The 21,949-nt window shown below is 43.7% G+C and overlaps 1 protein-coding gene across 4 annotated transcripts in view; it reads right to left on the reverse strand.

Moving 5' to 3' along the window:
* The window catches only part of mtm1 (myotubularin 1), a 71,729-nt gene extending 51,344 nt beyond the window's left edge, over nt 1-20,385 (reverse strand). For 2 of the 4 annotated variants that reach the window (XM_014207110.3, XM_082977202.1), the window contains exons 1-2: nt 20,302-20,385; nt 10,464-10,564 (exon numbers count right to left, since the gene is read on the reverse strand). In XM_014207110.3, the coding sequence (XP_014062585.1) occupies nt 10,464-10,532 (69 nt within the window). In that variant the 5' untranslated portion in view covers nt 10,533-10,564; nt 20,302-20,385. 4 annotated transcript variants of the gene reach the window in all.
* Nucleotides 20,386-21,949: the final 1,564 nt, after the last annotated feature.

Raw genomic sequence — 21,949 nt, forward strand, 5'->3', positions numbered from 1 at the left:
GGGCGGCCGGCCGTCACAAGAAGCGAGATTTCATCTGGAGAGAGAGGGGAGAAAGAGGTCAAAGCACAGGGTAGGGCAGTGTGAGCAGGACCAGCGGTGTCGTTTGACTTAGCAAACGAGGATCGGATATCGTCAACCTTCTTTTCAAAATGGTTGACGAAGTCATCTGCAGAGAGGGAGGAGGGGGGGGGAGGGGGAGGAGGATTCAGGAGGGAGGAGAAGGTAGCAAAGAGCTTCCTAGGGTTAGAAGCAGATGCTTGGAATTTAGAGTGGTAGAAAGTGGCTTTAGCAACAGAGACAGAAGAGGAGAATGTAGAGAGGAGTGAGTGAAAGGATGCCAGGTCCGCAGGAAGGCGAGTTTTCCTCCATTTCCGCTCGGCTGCCCGGAGCCTTGTTCTGTGAGCTCGTAGTGAGTCGTCGAGCCACGGAGCAGGAGGGGAGGACCGAGCCGGCCTGGAGGATAGGGGACAGAGAAAATCAAAGGATGCAGAAAGGGAGGAGAGGAGGGTTGAGGAGGCAGAATCAGGAGATAGGTTGGAGAAGGTTTGAGCAGAGGGAAGAGATGATAGGATGGAAGAGGAGAGAGTAGCGAGAGAGAGCGAAGGTTGGGACGGCGCAATACCATCCGAGTAGGGGCAGAGTGAGAAGTGTTGGATGAGAGCAAGAGGGAAAAGGATACAAGGTAGTGGTCGGAGATTTGGAGGGGAGTTGCAATGAGATTAGTGGAAGAACAGCATCTAGTAAAGATGAGGTCAAGCGTATTGCCTGCCTTGTGAGTAGGGGGGGGAAGGTGTGAGGGTGAGGTCAAAAGAGGAGAGGAGTGGAAAGAAGGAGGCAGAGAGGAATGAGTCAAAGGTAGACGTGGGGAGGTTAAAGTCACCCAGAACTGTGAGAGGTGAGCCATCCTCAGGAAAGGAACTTATCAAGGCGTCAAGCTCATTGATGAACTCTCCAAGGGAACCTGGAGGGCGATAAATGATAAGGATGTTAAGCTTGAAAGGGCTGGTAACTGTGACAGCATGGAATTCAAATGAGGAGATAGACAGATGGGTCAGGGGAGAAAGAGAGAATGTCCACTTGGGAGAGATGAGGATTTCTGCTGGCTCGATGCTCTAGGGGTATGCGAGAACACGTGGGCAGACGAAGAGAGAGCAGTAGGAGTAGCAGTGTTATCTGTGGTAATCCATGTTTCCGTCAGCGCCAGGAAGTCTAGGGACTGGAGGGTAGCATAGGCTGAGATGAACTCAGCCTTGTTGGCTGCAGACCGGCAGTTCCAGAGGCTGCCGGAGACCTGGAACTCCACGTGGGTCGTGCGCGCTGGGACCACCAGGTTAGAGTGGCAGCGGCCACGCGGTGTGAAGCGTTTGTATGGCCTGTGCAGAGAGGAGAGAACAGGGATAGACAGACACATAGTTGACAAGCTACAGAAGTGTTGTTTCTTGTATTATTGTCTCTTGTGTCTTTAGAGAACTGTTTCACTTTGATATCCTTTTTCTTCTGTCCTGATTTTCTCTTTCTTTTCTTCTGTTAACTAGATATTCTTTGTTGTTCTTCGTTAGCTAGCTAGCTTCTTCCAAAAGAGTCCCTAGCAACTGCTTAGCAACTGGTAAACAATTCAGCTAGCTAAGATAACTACAATTTTATGAAAAATAGGCTTTTGAAAAATAACTATCTTCTTTGTTTGTTGCTTGTTTTTTCTCCTATTCAGTCTTGCAGTTTTCTTTTGCTTTTTTCCGATGTACTTCACTCTAAAAACCATGTAAATTTCAATATTTGTAGGAGCTCATTTTTCAGCTGCTGCTGCTCAAATTGGAGTTCCGGAACTATCTAATATCCCACAACTCTTTGTGCCACTATAGCTCGTTATCAATAAACCGTCACAGTACGATGCAGAGCTCTATCAGAGTTATACAGCAAGTAACGGCACGCTTTTTATGTTCAGTAAACAAATTGATCATGCATTTTCAGGTACTCGAAGGTAGCCTATCCATTTGGCATGTAGCTAACTAACTAGCTAAGCAAACATGTCATTTAGCTTGCTTTATCAGAGATTAGGCTCTTGGAAAGAGCTTGACATCTGCAAGTCCTCGTCCTGGTAAAGTTGTCAGTCAAGACTACTGTCGTCACCACTATAGATGGCAAGAAAATCAAACAATTTGGATATAGCCATCTAGTTTGTCCCCTGAAAGTTAGCATGTTAACTAGCCATAGACGTGATCTGTTATTAGCTAGCTAGCCAATTTGACGTGGTCCATCAATTAAGGCTGACCCCATTTAGTCGACTGGTCGATTGTTTGGTCGATAGGCTGTTGGTTGTCAGAAATGTCTATAGTAGAGCTGACACTTGTCTGATTTGCGTCTGTCTGAGGGGACTAATCAATTGTGGAGGCCATGGCGATGGCACATCCATCACTCTAAGACATGTGCTACTGAAATTGTATGTGCTTATATTACGTAAGAACAATGGTGCAACACGAATACAAATTATATTATTTTATAACAAATGCGGTTTCTACCAGATTGGATAGCGGCCGCTGTCCTTAAACACATCAATGCGCTGTTGAACTGGCGTTTCCTAGACCATGTCGCTGTGCAAAACAGCAAAGACAACCAGAATATTGGCAGCAGCGGAGTTAGGAGACGAGAAAACTGCCCTTGCCTGAAATTGTCTAAGAAAAGTGAGGAGAGAGGAAACCTCAACTTAATTAGGTCTATAATCAATAGCCTAACTGTTAAATGTGCCTGGCTTTATAAATCATCCAGATACAGTGCCTTCGGAAAGTATTCAGACCCCTTGACTTTTTCCACATTTTGTTAAGTTACAGCCTTATTGTAAAATGGATTTAAAAAAAAAAAATCCTCAGGAATCTACACACAATACCCCAATAATGACAAAGCGAAAACATGGTAGTTTTTGCAAATGTATAAAAAATAAAAACAGAAATACCTTATTTACATAAGTATTCAGAGCCTTTGCTATGAGACTCGAAATTCAGCTCAGTTGCATCCTTTTTCCATTGACCATCCTTGAGATGTTTCTACAACTTGATTCAAGTCCACCTGTGGTAAATTCAATTGATTGGACATGATTTGGAAAGGCACACCTGTCTATGTAAGGTCCCACAGTTCACAGTGCATGTCAGAGCAAAAACCAAGCCATGAGGTCGAAGGAATTGTGTCCAAGACAGGATTGTGTCGAGGAACAGATCTGGGGAAGGGTACTAAAACATTTCTGCAGCATTGAAGGTTCCCAAGAACACAGTGGCCTCCATCATTCTTAAAATGGAAGAAGTTTAGAACCATCAATTCTCTTCCTAGAGCTGGCTGCCTGGCCAAATTGAGTAATCGAGGGAGAAGTGCCTTGGTCAGGGAGGTGACTAAGAACCCGATGGTCACTCTGTCAGAGCTCTAGAGTTCCTCTGTGGAGATGGGAGAACCTTCCAGAAGGACAACCACCTCTGCAGCACTCCACCAATCAGGCCTTTATGGTAGAGTAGCCAGACGGAAGCCACTCCTCAGTAAACTGCACGACAGCCCACTTGGAGTTTGCCAAAAGGCACCTAAAGACTCTCAGACCATGAGAAACAAGATTCTCTGGTCTGATGAAACCAAGATAGAACTCTTTGGCCTGTATGCCAAACGTCATGTCTGGAGGAAACCTGGCACCATCCCTAAGGTGAAGCATTGTGGTGGCAGCATTAGGCTGTGGGCATGTTTTTCAGCAGCAGGGACTGGGAGACTAGTCAGGATCGAAGCAAAAATGAACGGAACAAAGTACAGAGAGAGATCCTTGATGAAAACCTGTTCCAGAGCGCTCAGGACCTCAGACTGGGGCGAAGGTTCATCTTCAACAGGACAATGACCCTAAGCACACAGCCAAGACAACGCAGGAGTGGCTTCAGGACAAGCCTCTGAATGTCCTTGAGGGCCCAGCCAGAGCCTGGACTTGAACCCGATCGAACATCTCTGGAGAGACCTGAAAATAGCTGTGCAGCAACACTCCCCATCCAACCTGACAGAACTTGAGAGAATCTGCAGAGAAGAATGGGAGAAACTCCCCAAATACAGGTGTGCCATACTTGTAGCATCATACCCAAGAAGACTAGGTTGTAATCGCTGCCAAAGGTGCTTCAACAAAGTACTGAGAAAAAAAGGGTCTGAATACTTAGGTGAATGTGATAGTTATTTATTTTTATACATTAGAAAAAAAAATGGCAACTGTACAAAGTTTCTAGTGGTAGCTGGCTAAGTAAACATCAATTAACAATGCGCCCTTCTGCTGCTTGACAAGCAGTCCCGACAAAGGATGGGAAATTAACATCAACCACTTATACTTGTCAGGTATAGTTCACTGCTATTTTATATCACTCAAATACAGTGCCTTCAGAAGGTATTCATACCCCTTGACTTTTTCCACATTGTTTTATTACAGCCCGAATTTAAAATTGATTCAATTGAGATTGTGTCATTGGCCAACATACAATACTCCATAATGTCAAAGTGAATTGTTTTTAGAAATGTTTACAAATCAATTAAAAATGAGAAGTTGTGAAATGTCTTGAATCAATAAGTATTCAACCCCTTTGTTAAGGAAAGCCTAAATAAGTTCAGGAATAAAAATGTGCTTAGGTATTTCTCTGAACAAATGAACAACAGACTTTCAGCACGCTTATAGAGAAGGGCACTCAACATGTACTGCACTGACACAAATGACTGATGAAGGGTTGAAAGAAATTGATAAGAAGATTATGCAAGCTTAACTGTTAGATTTTAGTACAGCCTTTGATATTATTGACCATAGCCTGTTGTTGAGGAAACTTGTATTATGGCTTTTCAACCTTTGCCATATTGTGGATTCAGCGCCATCTATCGAATATAACGCACAGGGTTTCCTTTAATAGAAGCTTCTCTTATGTCAAATGTAAAGTGTGGTGTACCACAGGGCAGCTCTCTAGGCCCTCTACTCTTTTGTATTTTTACCAATGACGTGCCACTGGCATTAAACAAAGCACGTGTGTCCATGTATGCTGATGACTCAACCAGAAACGCATCAGCAACCACAGCTAATGAAGTCAAACTCTTAGTAAAGAGTTGGTCAGTTTTAGAATAGGCAGCCAGTAATAAACTGGTCCTGAAAAGGGCTGTGGCGGTCATGAAATTTTGTCAGCCAGTTACTGTAATGCAGAAGTCTGCCGGTCGCACATTAATTGATCTTTAATTAACAAACACAATTAGCATCTCCAGGCCTCCACTCACACAAGCTGCTGATGCGTGCCTTTGGAACATCAATTTTTTTTAAAAGGCTAATAAATCTATTTAATATACACTATTACAAAAAATCCATAATTTATTTTAGTCAGGTCTAAAGAAACATGATATGAAGAAAATGTAATTCAGAAGAACAGAATGAGTTGGCCAACTGTATGTTCCCTGGCTATGCTCCATGCCATAGGCTGTAGGCTTGTTGATTTAGCTGACAAGACATGCTCATAAGACCCATGTCATTATTTTATATTATTTTATAGTAGAATAATATAATTGAACATAGCTGAATAAAATAGAAAGGATATTTTTCCCCATTCCGGAGCGAGTGCGCATGGGAAGTGGCTTCGCTGAGCATAAAAGTGATAATTTGAAACAGGTCCCTATATGCTAGATGTAGAGTTATTTGGCAACTTCAGTTGTGAATGATACAACCCTTAGAATGTCTTACAAATCAAAACACATGGAGCAGCATGATGCGACCATAGGCTATTGATGATTTGCGAAAGTAGCAAAAAAAGCTTGCGCTCTGTTCCTTGCCTCAGGCTGCACAGCTGTCCTCTCAGACTATTCTCAATGCAATCTTGTCTTCACTAGTATCTAACATTTGGGGCAGACTGCGCTGCCAGTCCTTTTTTCAATAATGCCTGAACACTTATTTAACTCCACCCATAAACCACTGTTTGAGGAGCATTCTCTGGCTGCGCAACAGGTGATATTCCACCCAACGCTGTATGCCAGGGGCTCTACAACCCTGTTTCCGCGGCTATCCGGTGCTTCATTTGGGAAACCAAGTGTAATCTGTATGGGAACATTGATAGTAACATGTTTTCGCAACACATATTTTACTAAACCGTTGACAACCGCTCTGCATGCTCAAGAAAAGAATAAAGGGGAGAGAGAAGATGTGAACAGTGGTGATAGTCTGTATAACTAAAAAGGTGTGTCACCCAATTTATTATGAATATATATATATTTTTAAAATGTCCTATTACTAGGATATTCAAAAATCTAATTCACTATAATTGTAGGCTACCTGTAAGCCGCCTGCACAACCAACAGCATCGCCTAGGGCTATACGTTCTCTCCCAGACTCGTGGATAGAAATCTGGAGCGTAGCATTAGGTAACCAGTCCATTCAGTATGATACAGTACACACTCAAAGGACATTACTGAAATTGGTTTCATTTTGGAGTATAGGCTAAAGCAATTACGTACCAAAGACATCTTAAAATCAGTTATGTTTTTCTTCCATGCGTAATACAATACCAGTCAAATCTTGACACGCCTACTCATTCAAGGGGTTTTCTTTATTTTTACTATATTGTAGAGTAAAGGTGACGACATCAAACCAAAGAAATAACAGGTGATTGTGGAGGCCAGGTCATCTGATGCAGCACTCCATCACTCTCCTTCTTGGTCAAATAGCCCTCACACAGCCTGGAGGTGTGTTTTGGGTCATTGTCCTGATAAATGATAGTGGGCCTAAGACCAAACCAGATGGGATGGCGTATAGCTGCAGAATGCTGTGGTAGCCATGCTGGTTAAGAGTGCCTTGAATTCTAAATAAATCAGAGTGTCACCAGCAAAACACCCCCACACCACCTCCTCCATCCTTCACGGTGGGAACCACGCATGCGGATATCATCCGTTCACCTACTCTGTCTCACAATGACACGGCGGTTGGAACCAAAAATCTCAAATTTGGACTCAGACCAAAAAGGACAGATTTCCAGTGGTCTAATGTCCATTCCTCATGTTTCTTGACCCAAGCAAGTCTCTTCTTCTTATTGGTGTCCTTTAGTAGTGGTTTCTTTGCAGCAATTCGACCGTGAAGGCCTGATTCACACAGTCTCCTCTGAACAGTTGCTGTTGAGATGTGTCTGTTACTTGAACTCTGAAGCATTTATTTGGGCTGTAATTTCTGAGGCTGGTAACTCTAATGAACTTATCCTCTGCAGCAGAGGTAACTCTGGGTCTTCCATTCCTGTGGCGGTCCTCATGAGAGCCAGTTTCATCATAGCGCTTGATGGTTTTTGCGACTGCACTTGAAGAAACTTTCAAAGTTCTTGAAATGTTCCGGATTGACTGACCTTCATGTCTTGAAGTAATGATGGACTGTCGTTTCGCTTTGCTTATTTGAGCCGTTCTTGCCATAAAATGGACTTGGTCTTTTACCAAATAGGGCTATCTTCTGTATACCACCCCTACCTTGTCACAACACAACTGACTGGCTCAAACGCATTAAGGAAAGAAATTCCACAAATGTACTTTTAACAAGGCACACCTGTTAATTGAAACGCATTCCAGGTGACTACCTCATGAAGCTGGTTGAGAGAATGACAAGCATGCGCAAAGCTATATTTGGAGTTGCTTAATACTTTGGTTACTACATGATTCCATGTGTTATTTCATCTTTTTGATGTCTTCATGATTATTCTACAATCTAAAAAATGGTAAAAATAAAGAAAAACCCTGGAATAAGCAGGTGTCCAAACTTTTGACTGGTACTGTACGCTGTAGGCAATGTATTGTATAACGGCATAACCATCGTTTTAATTCCGTTTTGGGGGGGGGGGGGCTTGGGCTCCTAAGCCGATTGTGTATGCATAAGCTCTTATATGTGTATGGGTGTATTGAATTAATCATCACCTTAGGAAGCGCTGTCCATATCGTTGTGTTAGGCTTTGAAGCAAAATCCACATTGACCATGTTTTACACTCAGTTTCAACCTGCTGTTGAACTTCTTTCTTCAAGTTGATCATCACAGTGAGGTGAGTTTTAAAAACAACATACTGTTTTGATGTGATTTTTGATTGCATTTGCATTGATGCCCGAGTGGTTAGAAGGACAATAGAGCCCAGAGTACCAGGCCATTAACGACCTGATGGTTGCTAGCAAATTGGGTACTACCAAAGCATGTCCAAAGTGCATAAAAAGGAGATTACCTTGACTTAACGGTCACGTGGAATTTTACTGTGGTCATGACTCATGACTGCCGGGTGTGGCGGTAATAGGGTCACCGCAACAGCCTTAGTCCTGAACATCTCTGAAACTAAGGGAATTGTATTTGGTACAAATTCACTAAGTTCTAGACCCCAGCTGAATCTGGTAATAAATTGTGTGGCTGTTGAACAAGTTGAGGAGTCTAAATGACTTAGTGTTACCTTAGATTGTAAACTGTCATGGTCAAAACATAGATTGAATGGATGTAAAGATGGGGAGAAGTATGTCCGTAATAAAGAGATGCTCTGCTTTTTTGACATCACATTCCACAAAGCAAGTTCTACTGCCCCTGGTTTTATTACACCTGGACTACAGCCCAGTTATATGGTCAAGTGCTACAAAGAAGGACATAGACAAATTACACTTGTCCCAGAACAAAGCAGCACAGGTGGACCTTCCATGTACACGGAGGGCTAATATTAAGAACATGCATGTCAATCTCTCCTGGCTCAAAGTGGAGGAGAGATTGACTGCATCACTACTTGTCTTTGTGAGAGGTATTGACGTGTTGAAAGCACCAAACTGTCTGTTCAAACAGCTAACACACAGCTCAGACACCCATACAGTACATACCCCTACAAGACATGCCACCAGGGGTCTCTTCTCTGTCCCCAAGTCCAGAACAGAGGCTGGGAAACGCACAGCACTACAGAGCCATGACTACATGGAACTTTTCCACATAAATTAACTCAAGCTAGAAGTACAACCAGATAAAAAAAAACAGATAACACACTTCACAGTACCATGCGGACTGTAAAGACACACACACACTCCAAAACACACATTTAGTAATATTGTATTGTTTTATTATTGTACATTTTTAACAAAGGAGCTGTGCAAATATGCACAATGTCTTGTATGATGTATTGTATTATTTGTGATGTATTGTATTATTTATGATGTAGCCTATTGTTTTATTATGATGTATTGTTTTATTACGATGTAGGCTATTGTTTTATGATGTATTGTATTATTATGATGTAGCCTATTGTTTTATTATGATGTATTGTATTATTTATGATGTAGCCTACTGTTTTATTATGATGTATTGTTTTATTATGATGTGTTATTTTGTTCCTGTTTGGACCGCAGGAAGAGTAACAGCTTATAAAACACTACATCTTCAGTGATGTACTGTATGTGAGGGAGAGAAAGAGTGAGGCTACTGTTTAGTATGTGTACATCCGCATGTGCAAGAGAGAGTGTGCCTCGGGGGGGTGTGTGTGTGTGTGTGTGTGTGTGTGTGTGTGTGTGTGTGTGTCTAGCAAGGGGAACTGTTTCGTTTGGCGTCTAGCCTCCCTAGGTCTCGACAAAGCCACACTTGTGTCCATAGAACTGGACCAAGCCGTCATTTGTTTTGCATGGAAAACCCTCAACAGTCAGTGCTATAAGAGCACTGTTTTTACTGGCCGCCACTCAAGGACTTCCTGATTCGAGAGCCAATAGGAATGAGTAATCTGTGAAAGAGGGTCTCTGTATTGACAAAAACTCTATACCGTGTACACTATCCTGGAAGGCCGTAGGAACGTTTTTCTAAAATTCTACCCAACTGACACACATGCTCTAAAAAAACTAAGTGCTATAAATTGCTTTCATGCTGGTTGCCGGAACTGTACAGACAGACAGAGTTCCTACATAAGAGCTTTCAACAGAGCCGTGAGTAAGACAGCACTACTATCTATGGATGTTAGGTAGAGCCACCATAACTTATTAATGACAGAAGAGGCTAACCAACAGTAGCTAGTAACAGCAGCAACCTAGGAAATGCCTGATTAAAAAGTTTGGTCACTGAGTTGAGTTTGCAGATGGTTAAAAAAACGTTTTAAATCCCCTCAATCTACATACAATGCCCCATAATGACAAAGCGAAAATAGGTTTTTAGAAATTTTTGCAAAGAAAACTTGTGGGGCCAAATAAAATCACCGGTGGGCCACCTATTGGGGAATCCTGGTGTAGAGGGATGCGTGAATGCATACGAGTATGTAAGTGAGAGAGATGAGAGTTTGTGTGTATTAGCGTGTGCTGGCACCATCATCTTTACTGCTCAGCCTAACCGCTGAAACAGCTTATTAGATGTGGTCGGTACAGAGAGAGAGTTTGAAAAACAACATGTGAGTATACAGAGCCCTTTGAGTTGAAAGAGAGAAAGACAGAGAGAAGGGAAAGAGAAGCGAGGAAGAGAGCGAGATCCTTACATTCTGACTAGAGCTGTTCTCCAGGGGGTTATTCGAGCGGTTGTAGACTGGTATTGATGCAGAGGCCATGACTCTACAGGGGAGTGCTTCTTCCACTGACTCTACAGGAGGAGAGAAGATGGAAGGAGCGGAGAGAGGTCAGAGAACAAACGTAAGATATCAATATTGATTAATAAAGTTATTGGGACTGTTTCCCCTCATGGTTATCCCCAAAAAGATGAACCACAGAGGTCTTCACGGATCCACCTGTACCCAAATACCTGAGACCCGATCCAGGAAAGGAGCAGGTCCGGATCCAGAATTCTAAATAAATGTAACATTTCTGGGCTGGACATGATATGATTGTCACGGGTATGTGTAATTTTAACTGACTTGTCAGGAAGGGCCTGTACAGATCCGAACGAAAGTGTTGCAGCAGAGAGAGAATATTTCTGATTTATGCTGCTGCTCTTGCTTTTCACGAGAGCGGAGCGTGGCGCTTGTAACTTGTTGTTGGCCAATCATAAGTCAAAGAGGCAATAGGCTACAGTATAGACTATAGAGCCTCGCACAGTGTGTGGCAAAAGTTAGGAGATATATAAATCAATGGAAGATGGAATTAAAATGACAGAATTAAAAGTTGTAAGATGAGAAAGCGCATGCACTGCAGCCTCAGTTAGCCTAGCTAGCTAACGTTAGCTAGCTTCTCGTCCCGATTTGATGCAGTCCAAGACATATTTTATGATAAATAACCTAGCTATGGCAGCTAATAGTCTACTGTAGCACGAGTCGGTTTGGTTGGTTGCTGTCTCGTCTCTCCCTCCATGTGTCACTCGCTCACAGTAAGGCCCCTCCCTCGCCTGCTGGAGCGACACCTCTCTCCCTCCTCTCGTGCTGTATCAGCTCAGATTAATAAAGTAAGCTTACATTTTTTTATTTTCTGCTGCTTCTCTCACTCGGATCGAACCGGGTCTGGATCCAACCACGTCTATACAGAACGGGTCTAGATGTCCTCAGAGACCCGTTCCGAACGGGCCCATATTATTTCAAATGTATTTATGCATATCGGGTCGGTGGGGGAAAGCCCCAGGTTAACTTCGGAATGGGTCCAACTTTTTGGGACCCGTAAGGATCTCTAAACCAGATGCCATTCCCTTCATTAAATAGTACCCGCAAAACACCAGTCTCAACGTCAACAATGAAAAGGCGACTCCGGGATGCTGGCCTTCTAGGCAGAGTTGCAAAGAAAAAGCCATATCTCAGACTAGCCAATAACAAGAAAAGATTAAGATGGGCAAAAGAACACAGACACTGAACAGAGGAACTCTGCCTAGAAGGCCAGCATCCCGGAGTCTCCTCTTCACTGTTGACGTTGAGACTGGTCTTTTGCAGGTACTATTTAATGAAGCTGCTAGTTGAGGACTTGTGAGGCGTCTGTTTCTCAAACTAGACACTAATGTATTTGTCCTCTTGCTCAGTTGTGCACCGGGGCCTCCCACTCCTCTTTCTATGCTGGTTAGAGCCAGTTTGCGCTGTTCTGTGAAGGGACAATTCTGTTCTTCCAACTTCGTGGCGAAAGTTTGGGGAAGGCCCTTTCCTGTTTCAGCATGACAATGCCCCTGTGCACAAAGTGAGGTTCATACAGAAATGGTTTGTTGAGATTGGTGTGGAAGAACTTGACTGGCCTGTACAGAGCCTTGACCTCAACCTCATCTAACACCTTCAGAATGAATTGGAACGCCGACTGCGAGCCAGGCCTAATCGCCCAACATCAGTCCCCGACCTCACTTATGCTCTTGTGGCTGAATGGAAGCAAGTACCCACAGCAATGATCCAACATCTAGTGGAAAGCCTTCCCAGAAGAGTGGAGGCTGTTATAGCAGCATAGGGGGGACAAACTCCATTTTAACGCCCATGATTTTGGAATGAGATGTGTCCACAATTATGTTTAATGCCTACTTGGCAGTCAACAATTAATTGGGAAGGTGTTTCAGAACAGCCTCAATTCATTGGGGCATGGACTCCACAAGGTGTCGAAAGTATTCAAGATGGATTCTGGGCCATGCTGACTCCAATGCTTCCCACAGTTGTGACAAGTTGATTGGATGTCCTTTGGGTGGTGGACCATTCTTGATACACACGGGAATCTGTTGAGTGTGAAAAACCCATCAGCGTTGCAGCTCTTGTATGACCAATGATCCGGTTGCTGTCCGAAAAATTTAGAGGCTCTCCTGTTGGCTGCAGTGACAAAATGTAGCTGTTTTAAAGCAAATTTCCTGCAATTCTACACATTTGCCATGTTGCAAAGATAAAATGTTGCAGTTTTAAAGCAAATTTCCTGCAATTCCATATATTTTGCTATGAGGCTGAAAGAAAAATGTTAAATTATTAATTGAATAAAACAAACTTTTTCATGTCGTTTTTATGACGTGCATGGTGCAAACCACAATAAAACACACTGACCAGAGAGAGTTAGCGATATATGGAGAAAGAGAGAGGTAGCTTGTTGATTATGTTGGCCAATCAAAGCAGCTCAATGTGTAGCAAGTGGAGTGAACGTTCACTAATGCAATGCAAGATGGAATAAAATTGCGTAATAAAAAATTATTGAAATGAGAAGTAGGCTAAAACGAGCAACCAACAAGTAGGTTGTTTTATCTGAATGGGGTTGGGGAGAAAGCACAACATGTGGCCTCAATTAGCCTAGCTAGCTACAGGATCGGTGGGCGCCCCGCGGGACGGTTGAGCTAACGTAGGCTAATGCGATTAGCATGAGGTTGTAAGTAACAAGGACATTTCCCAGGACATAGACATATCTTATATAGGCAGAAAGCTTAAATTCTTGTTAACCTAACTGCACTGTCCAATTTACAGTAGCTATTACAGTGAAATAATACCATGCTATTGTTTGAGGAGAGTGCACAATTCTGAACTTTAAAAGTTATTAATAAACCAATTAGGCACATTTGGGCAGTCTTGACATAATTTTTTACAGAAATGCAATGGTTCATTGGATCAGTCTAAAACTTTGCACATACGCTGCTGCCATCTAGTGGCCAAAATGTAAATTGCACCTGGGCTGGAATAATACATTATGGCATTTCTCTAGCATACAGAGATAATACAAAGAAAGTATAAAAAAACCTGCATGTTTTATCTTTTACCCGATCTAATGTCTTATATTATCCTACATTAATTTCCACAAACTTCAAAGTGCTTTCTTTCAAATGGTATCAAGAATATGCATATGCTTGCTTCAGGTCCTGAGCTACAGGCAGTTAGATTTGTCATTTTAGGCAAAAATTGGAGAAAAAAAAAAGGCGGATCATTAACTAGCTTCTCTAGGCTACTCCAGTCAAGACAGGCATTGTTATATGGGATGATAAATAACATTGTGGATGCAACAAATTAGCTTGGCTGTAGCAGAGTTGCCTTGGATATCTGATATCCAACAAAAATGTATGATACTATTCGTATAGTGAAATTATTTCAAACCCCTATCCTAACACACACACACACACACACTACACCACACAAATCAAACCGCTCATCTCAAGGAACAGCTATTACAGTTTGAAGTAGTGACCACTCGAGTTATATTTAGCATCATATAGCCTAGTTCAGCCTGGTTTATTCCAGCACCGGAATATCAAACCAACCAACCATGTCAGTTTAACAGGGCAATCCGGGATTCGAAAAATGAACACAGCAGTCAACCCAGACACCTTTTTGGTAAACAGCTGAGGGATGGGGAAATGTAGGTCTAACCACTGTCAAATTCATATGGATGCAAGGACAGACCATCCATGGGAACAAAATGATCGTTTTAACCATGTTTTGAAACTATACCGTGTTTGTTTATTATATTGTTTAGCAGCAACGGAGTAAAACAACGTTATTTAGTAATTTTCTTTATTGAACCTTTATTTAACTAGGTAAGTCAGTTAAGAACAAATTCTTATTTACAACAACGGCCTACACCGGCCAAACCTGGACGACGCTGGGCCAATTGTGTTCTGCCCTATGGGACTCCCAATCACATCCGGTTGTGATACAGCTAATATTTTGGAGGTCAGGTGAGCTAAACTCATGAGGCATTCATAGGTTACATTCCTCAATAGATAGACCTATATATCACTGATTTAAAAGTCAAAGTTTGGATTGTCCCTTTAAATTCATTCCGGAACTCCAATTTGAGCAGCAGCAGCTGAAAAATGAGCTCCTACAAATATTGAAATTTACATGGTTTTTAGAGTGAAGTACATCAGAAAAAAGCTAAAGAAAACTGCAAGACTGAATAGGAGAAAAAACAAGCAACAAACAAAGATAGGCTTTTGAAAAATAACTATTTTTCATAAAATTTTAGTTATCTTAGCTAGCTGAATTGTTTACCAGTTGCTAAGCAGTTGCTAGGGACTCTTTTGGAAGAAGCTAGCTAGCTAACGAAGAACAACAAAGAATATCTAGTTAACAGAAGAAAAGAAAGAGAAAATCAGGACAGAAGAAAAAGGATATCAAAGTGAAACAGTTCTCTAAAGACACAAGAGACAATAATACAAGAAACAACACTTCTGTAGCTTGTCAACTATGTGTCTGTCTATCCCTGTTCTCTCCCCTCTGCACAGGCCATACAAACGCTTCACAGCGCGTGGCCGCTGCCACTCTAACCTGGTGGTCCCAGCGCGCACGACCCACGTGGAGTTCCAGGTCTCCGGCAGCACCTGGAACTGCCGGTCTGCAGCCAACAAGGCTGGGTTCATCTCAGCCTATGCTACCCTCCAGTCCCTAGACTTCCTGGCGCTGACGGAAACATGGATTACCACAGATAACACGGCTACTCCTACTGCTCTCTCTTCGTCTGCCCACGTGTTCTCGCATACCCCTAGAGCATCGAGCCAACGGGGTGGTGGCACTGGAATCCTCATCTCTCCCAAGTGGACATTCTCTCTTTCTCCCCTGACCCATCTGTCTATCTCCTCATTTGAATTCCATGCTGTCACAGTTACCAGCCCTTTCAAGCTTAACATCCTTATCATTTATCGCCCTCCAGGTTCCCTTGGAGAGTTCATCAATGAGCTTGACGCCTTGATAAGTTCCTTTCCTGAGGATGGCTCACCTCTCACAGTTCTGGGTGACTATAACCTCCCCACGTCTACCTTTGACTTATTCCTCTCTGCCTCCTTCTTTCCACTCCTCTCCTCTTTTGACCTCACCCTCTCACCTTCCCCCCCTACTCACAAGGCAGGCAATACGCTTGACCTCATTTTTACTAGATGCTGTTCTTCCACTAATCTCATTGCAACTCCCCTCCAAATCTCCGACCACTACCTTGTATCCTTTTCCCTCTCGCTCTCATCCAACACTTCTCACTCTGCCCCTACTCGGATGGTATTGCGCCGTCCCAACCTTCGCTTTCTCTCTCCCGCTACTCTCTCCTCTTCCATCCTATCATCTCTTCCCTCTGCTCAAACCTTCTCCAACCTATCTCCTGATTCTGCCTCCTCAACCCTCCTCTCCTCCCTTTCTGCATCCTTTGATTTTCTCTGTCCCCTATCCTCCAGGCCGGCTCGGTCCTCCCCTCCTGCTCCGTGGCTCGACGACTCACTACGAGCTCACAGAACAGGGCTCCGGGCAGCCGAGCGGAAATGGAGGAAAACTCGCCTCCCTGCGGACCTGGCATCCTTTCACTCCCTCCTCTCTACATTCTCCTCTTCTGTCTCTGCTGCTAAAGCCACTTTCTACCACTCTAAATTCCAAGCATCTGCCTCTAACCCTAGGAAGCTCTTTGCTACCTTCTCCTCCCTCCTGAATCCTCCTCCCCCTCCCCCCCTCCTCCCTCTCTGCAGATGACTTCGTCAACCATTTTGAAAAGAAGGTTGACGATATCCGATCCTCGTTTGCTAAGTCAAACGACATCGCTGGTCCTGCTCACACTGCCCTACCCTGTGCTTTGACCTCTTTCTCCCCTCTCTCCAGATGAAATCTCGCGTCTTGTGACGGCCGGCCGCCCAACAACCTGCCCACTTGACCCTATCCCCTCCTCTCTTCTCCAGACCATTTCCGGAGACCTTCTCCCCTTCCTCACCTCGCTCATTAACTCATCCTTAACCGCTGGCTACGTCCCTTCCGTCTTCAAGAGAGCGAGAGTTGCACCCCTTCTGAAAAAACCTACACTCGATCTCTCCGATGTCAACAACTACAGACCAGTATCCCTTCTTTCTTTTCTCTCCAAAACTCTTGAACGTGCCGTCCTTGGCCAGCTCTCCTGCTATCTCTCTCAGAATGACCTTCTTGATCCTAATCAGTCAGGTTTCAAGACTGGGCATTCAACTGAGACTGCTCTTCTCTGTGTCACGGAGGCTCTCCGCACTGCTAAAGCTAACTCTCTCTCCTCTGCTCTCATCCTTCTAGACCTTTCTGCTGCCTTTGATACTGTGAACCATCAGATCCTCCTCTCCACCCTCTCCGAGTTGGGCATCTCCGGCGCGGCCCACGCTTGGATTGCGTCCTACCTGACAGGTCGCTCCTACCAGGTGGCGTGGCGAGAATCTGTCTCCGCACCATGCGCTCTCACCACTGGTGTCCCCCAGGGCTCTGTTCTAGGCCCTCTCCTATTCTCGCTATACACCAAGTCACTTGGCTCTGTCATATCCTCACATGGTCTCTCCTATCATTGCTATGCAGACGACACACAATTAATCTTCTCCTTTCCCCCTTCTGATAACCAGGCGGCGAATCGCATCTCTGCATGTCTGTCAGACATATCAGTGTGGATGACGGATCACCAGCTCAAGCTGAACCTCGGTAAGACGGAGCTGCTCTTCCTCCCGGGGAAGGACTGCCCGTTCCATGATCTCGCCATCACGGTTGACAACTCCATTGTCCCCTCCTCCCAGAGTGCTAAGAACCTTGGCGTGATCCTGGACAACACCCTGTCGTTCTCCACTAACATCAAGGCGGTGACCCGATCCTGTAGGTTCATGCTCTACAACATTCGCAGAGTACGACCCTGCCTCACACAGGAAGCGGCGCAGGTCCTAATCCAGGCACTTGTCATCTCCCGTCTGGATTACTGCAAGTCGCTGTTGGCTGGGCTCCCTGCCTGTGCCATTAAACCCCTACAACTCATCCAGAACGCCGCAGCCCGTCTGGTGTTCAACCTTCCCAAGTTCTCTCACGTCACCCCGCTCCTCCGCTCTCTCCACTGGCTTCCAGTTGAAGCTCGCATCTGCTACAAGACCATGGTGATTGCCTACGGAGCTGTGAAGGGAACGGCACCTCCATACCTTCAGGCTCTGATCAGGCCCTACACCCAAACAAGGGCACTGCGTTCATCCACCTCTGGCCTGCTGGCCCCCCTACCTCTGAGGAAGCACAGTTCCCGCTCAGCCCAGTCAAAACTGTTCGCTGCTCTGGCACCCCAATGGTGGAACATGCTCCCTCACGACGCCAGGACAGCGGAGTCAATCACCACCTTCCGGAGACACCTGAAACCCCACCTCTTTAAGGAATACCTAGGATAGGATAAAGTAATCCTTCTAACCCCCCCCCCCCCCCCCCCCCCCCTTAAAAGATTTAGATGCACTATTGTAAAGTGGTTGTTCCACTGGATATCATAAGGTGAATGCACCAATTTGTAAGTCGCTCTGGTTAAGAGCGTCTGCTAAATGACTTAAATGTAAATATGTAAATGTAAATGCTAAAGGTATAAGTCAGGACATTAATCATTTCATTGAAAGTGCCAGTCTCTATATCTGATATAGCAACATCGGGGTCACATCAACATACTGTACCAATGAGACAGTGCTACGCTGCGTCAAGACAAAAGAGCATCGCTATTTCTAACGTTTGTGTGTGTGTGTGTCACACACACAAATATATACACTGAACAAAAATATAAACGCAACATGTAAAGTGCTGGTCCCATGTTTCATGAGCTGAAATAAAAGATACCAGAAATTTTCCACACACACAGAAAGCTGATTTCTATCAAATGTTGTGCCCAAATTTGTTTACATCCCTGCTAGTGGCATATTAAGAAAATGATTATGCTGTTTAATCAGCATAATCATTACACAGGTGCACCTTGTGCTGGGGGCAATAAAAGGTCACTCTAAAATGTGCAGTTTTGTTGTTTCCAGAGAATTCTATGTTAATATCTCAACCATAAGCCACATCCAACATCGTTTTAGAGAATATGTCAGTATGTACAACCAGCCTCACAACCGCAGACCACGTGTAACCATACCAGGCCAGGATCTCCACATCGAGCTTCTTCACCTGCGGGATCGTCAGAGGAGGGAAGGGGTGGTGCTGAGGAGTATTTCTGTCTGTAATAAAGCCCTTTTGAGGGGGGAAAAGTCCTTCTGATTGGCTGGACCTGGCTCCCTAGTGGGTGGGCCTGGCTCCCAAGTGGGTGGGCCTATGCCCTCTAAGGGCCACCCTTGGCTGTGCCCCTGCCCAGTCATGTGAAATCCATAGATTAGGGCATAATGAATGTATTTAAATTGAGTGATTTCCTTATATGAACTGTATCTGAGCAACATATTTGAAATTGTTGCATGTTGCATTTATATTTTTGTTCAGAATATTTGACAAGTGACACAGAGGGTGGGAGGCAGCGGGAGACAAGGGGGCTGCCCTAGCTTAGCAAGCCTCATCATACAGTACATCACTACAAACTACTCTTATCTATTCAATCCATCAAACACAACAGACACAGACAGACCTCCCCCCCAAAAGGGCAAAATCAATACCTGCATTGTTGTTGATATTATCATACTGTAGGCTGATGCTGCAAGTGGGTCAAACACTGGTTTACATCCAAAATAGCACCATATACCCTACATAGTGCACTACTTTTGACCAGAGTTCTATGGACCCTGGTCAAAATTAGCACACCATATAGGGAATAGGGTGCCATTTGGGTCAAACATTCTGTCCTATATTCAATATTCTGGTTACCTCTTTTGGATGAATGCAATATGAACAAATATTTATGTGCTAAAAAAATATCCACACGAGGTCTGTAACGTTAATGATTCAATAATGTTCCTTTCAAGCTCTGAGATTATTAAAAGCTATTATCACGAAGACTGTATTTTCATGGTCGATGCTAATATGATACAATGTGTTACATGTATCATTGCAACAATAACGCAACAGCATGACAACCTCCCTACTTTCCATTTGTATCCAGTGTGAGTGGCAAATACTGTAGCAACAAAGTAGCACTAGCACTGGACTGTCATAAGTGAAGTCAGACTTGCAATGCAGAAATATGGGAAACGAGTAGTGTTTTGAATTGGAACCATATCACGCTAACGTTAATCATCTCGGGAACGTTTTGTATTCTAACTGACTTTACTTGTAAATTCTGCTTGCTGACTAGCCCGATCCCCAAAATCCAGTGGTGTGAACGACAAATGGAATGCAAAACTAGCTTCAATGTTACGCTGGGGGGGGGGAAAAATAGTGCATTCTGCTTCAATACTATAGACGTTACGGCTCAAATAACATTGTAAACACAACAAATAACCACCAACTGAAAGGAATGTTTCCAAAATAAAGGCTTCAAACACACGAGAACACAACTTTTACAACTTTGCCCCTGCCCCATTCCAGCAAGAGCGCAACGCCAAAACTCGAGCCAGTGCATCACATCCACAGACATCATAGAATGAGCTCGCGAGCATCGACCAGGAAATAGCGAAGGCCCAAGACAAACCCGACAGCTACTTTAGAACACAACTACGACAGTTGCTCTCCTCTCAGCACAACGTGACATCAACCAACAGCTGCCGAAAAGCCCACACAATTTATTCGCCGCGGTATTTTTATCGTAATTTGTATTACTTACACACAAACTGCAATTCTCCGTTCCTGGATTTGTCAGTCTGTTTTGCACCGCTCTCTCAGGAAGAACTTCACCCAGAGTCACGTGCGGAGCTGTCATGACGCGGATTGGACGATTGTCAAATTGGACCCTGCAAAGAGTTTCGGGAGTTGTAGGCTATTATTCACTGGTTTGTACTTTTTAATTATATTTCCAGCTATAATGGTTTATGAATATTTTTTTACATGGCATGTAGATTCAGTTTGTATTCATGTGTTTATTGGTATGGGGTAGGCCGTCATTGTAAATAACAATTTGTTCTTAACTGACTTGCCTAGTTAAATAAAGGTAAAAAAAAAAATTCAGATAGACAATCAATTTATATTGTTTTCTATTGAAATATGACAGGCCTACAGTAGATTTATAGTGGCCCATCTGATTTTACACTTCCCCTATCTATCTTATCTTATCCTAACTCCTCGCCCATTAGGCTTATTACTCAGAAATATTTACATTAGAAACAGGAAGCCTTAGTGTAACCCCTCATCCAATATAGGCCTAGGCATTAGCCTATTAGACCACTGTCATTGCAAAGTCACAGATGTCAACAGGGTCTTCAAATTGGCAAATCCTCTTACATGCTGTGCAATTAATCATGGAAAAGACCCATACTGATATTGCGGCAGTATGGGTCTGATAGAATAGTAGCATATGTTCACATACTCTTAAGATGGAAGCCAACCAGCACTGCTTCTGCTCCTGCTTGTGCTGCTGCAGTTCTGCTTGAAACATGGGTTGTGTCTCTATACTATAAAATTGCTCGGTTTGGTTGTCTCATCTTCCTTTATTTTCAGTTATTATTAAAAGGACTGGTTTCATCCATACTGCTTTCACCTGTCCTGTCATGTCCTGAACCATCATGGACCTGAACCATTATGAAGATACAAGGAAAGGAAACAATGGAAACACGAAAGGATACAAGGAAAGGAAGCTAGTTAAAACTATTGAGACACAGATGTGGTGCATTTAATAAAAAATCTGAAAGCTGCCGACACCAGGGATCAAGAGGACGACGGCTATTCTGCGCCGGTGCCCAAAACTGTGTCCAGTTGCATGAAATACACTGGATTTCCTGAGAGACTGGGAAACCAGGCAGGGCAAAAAGCCTTTGGCAGTTTATCAGGGAACATACTGTATTTTTGTCTTGGCAGCTCCCATGACTCCCAAAATAATCAGGAAGGAGTATTGACCCAAAAGAGAAGACCTATGTATTGTATGTAATGTGTTTGTGTTCAGTAGGCATAATATATATTCATAGGTTTGTATGGTAAATGTCATAGTAGGGCCAGGATTTGTTTCTGGTCTGGTCAGAAAACACCCCTGGACCTAATTATATACAAGAGAGTAGGGTGAAGTTGCCCTTAGATGCTGATATTGGGTCAGTTTGACATTTTTCAAACTTAAGGGATTAGGGAAAGGGAAGCTGATCCTGGATCTCTACCTAGGTGAAACGTCACCACGGAACATAGTTACAGCCAGGAGTTTTTCCTGACCAATGGAAAACTCCAGCCCCTAGTCAGAAAGAGATTTTTTACAGTGGGCAAAATAGGCAGAACTGGTTGAAATGGCATCATTATAACTCGTTTTATATGAATTATGTCATTTCAACCAA

Source organism: Salmo salar, chromosome 07, assembly GCF_965601325.2.
Source record: "Salmo salar chromosome 07, fSalSal1, whole genome shotgun sequence".
Classification (NCBI taxonomy): domain Eukaryota; kingdom Metazoa; phylum Chordata; class Actinopteri; order Salmoniformes; family Salmonidae; genus Salmo; species Salmo salar.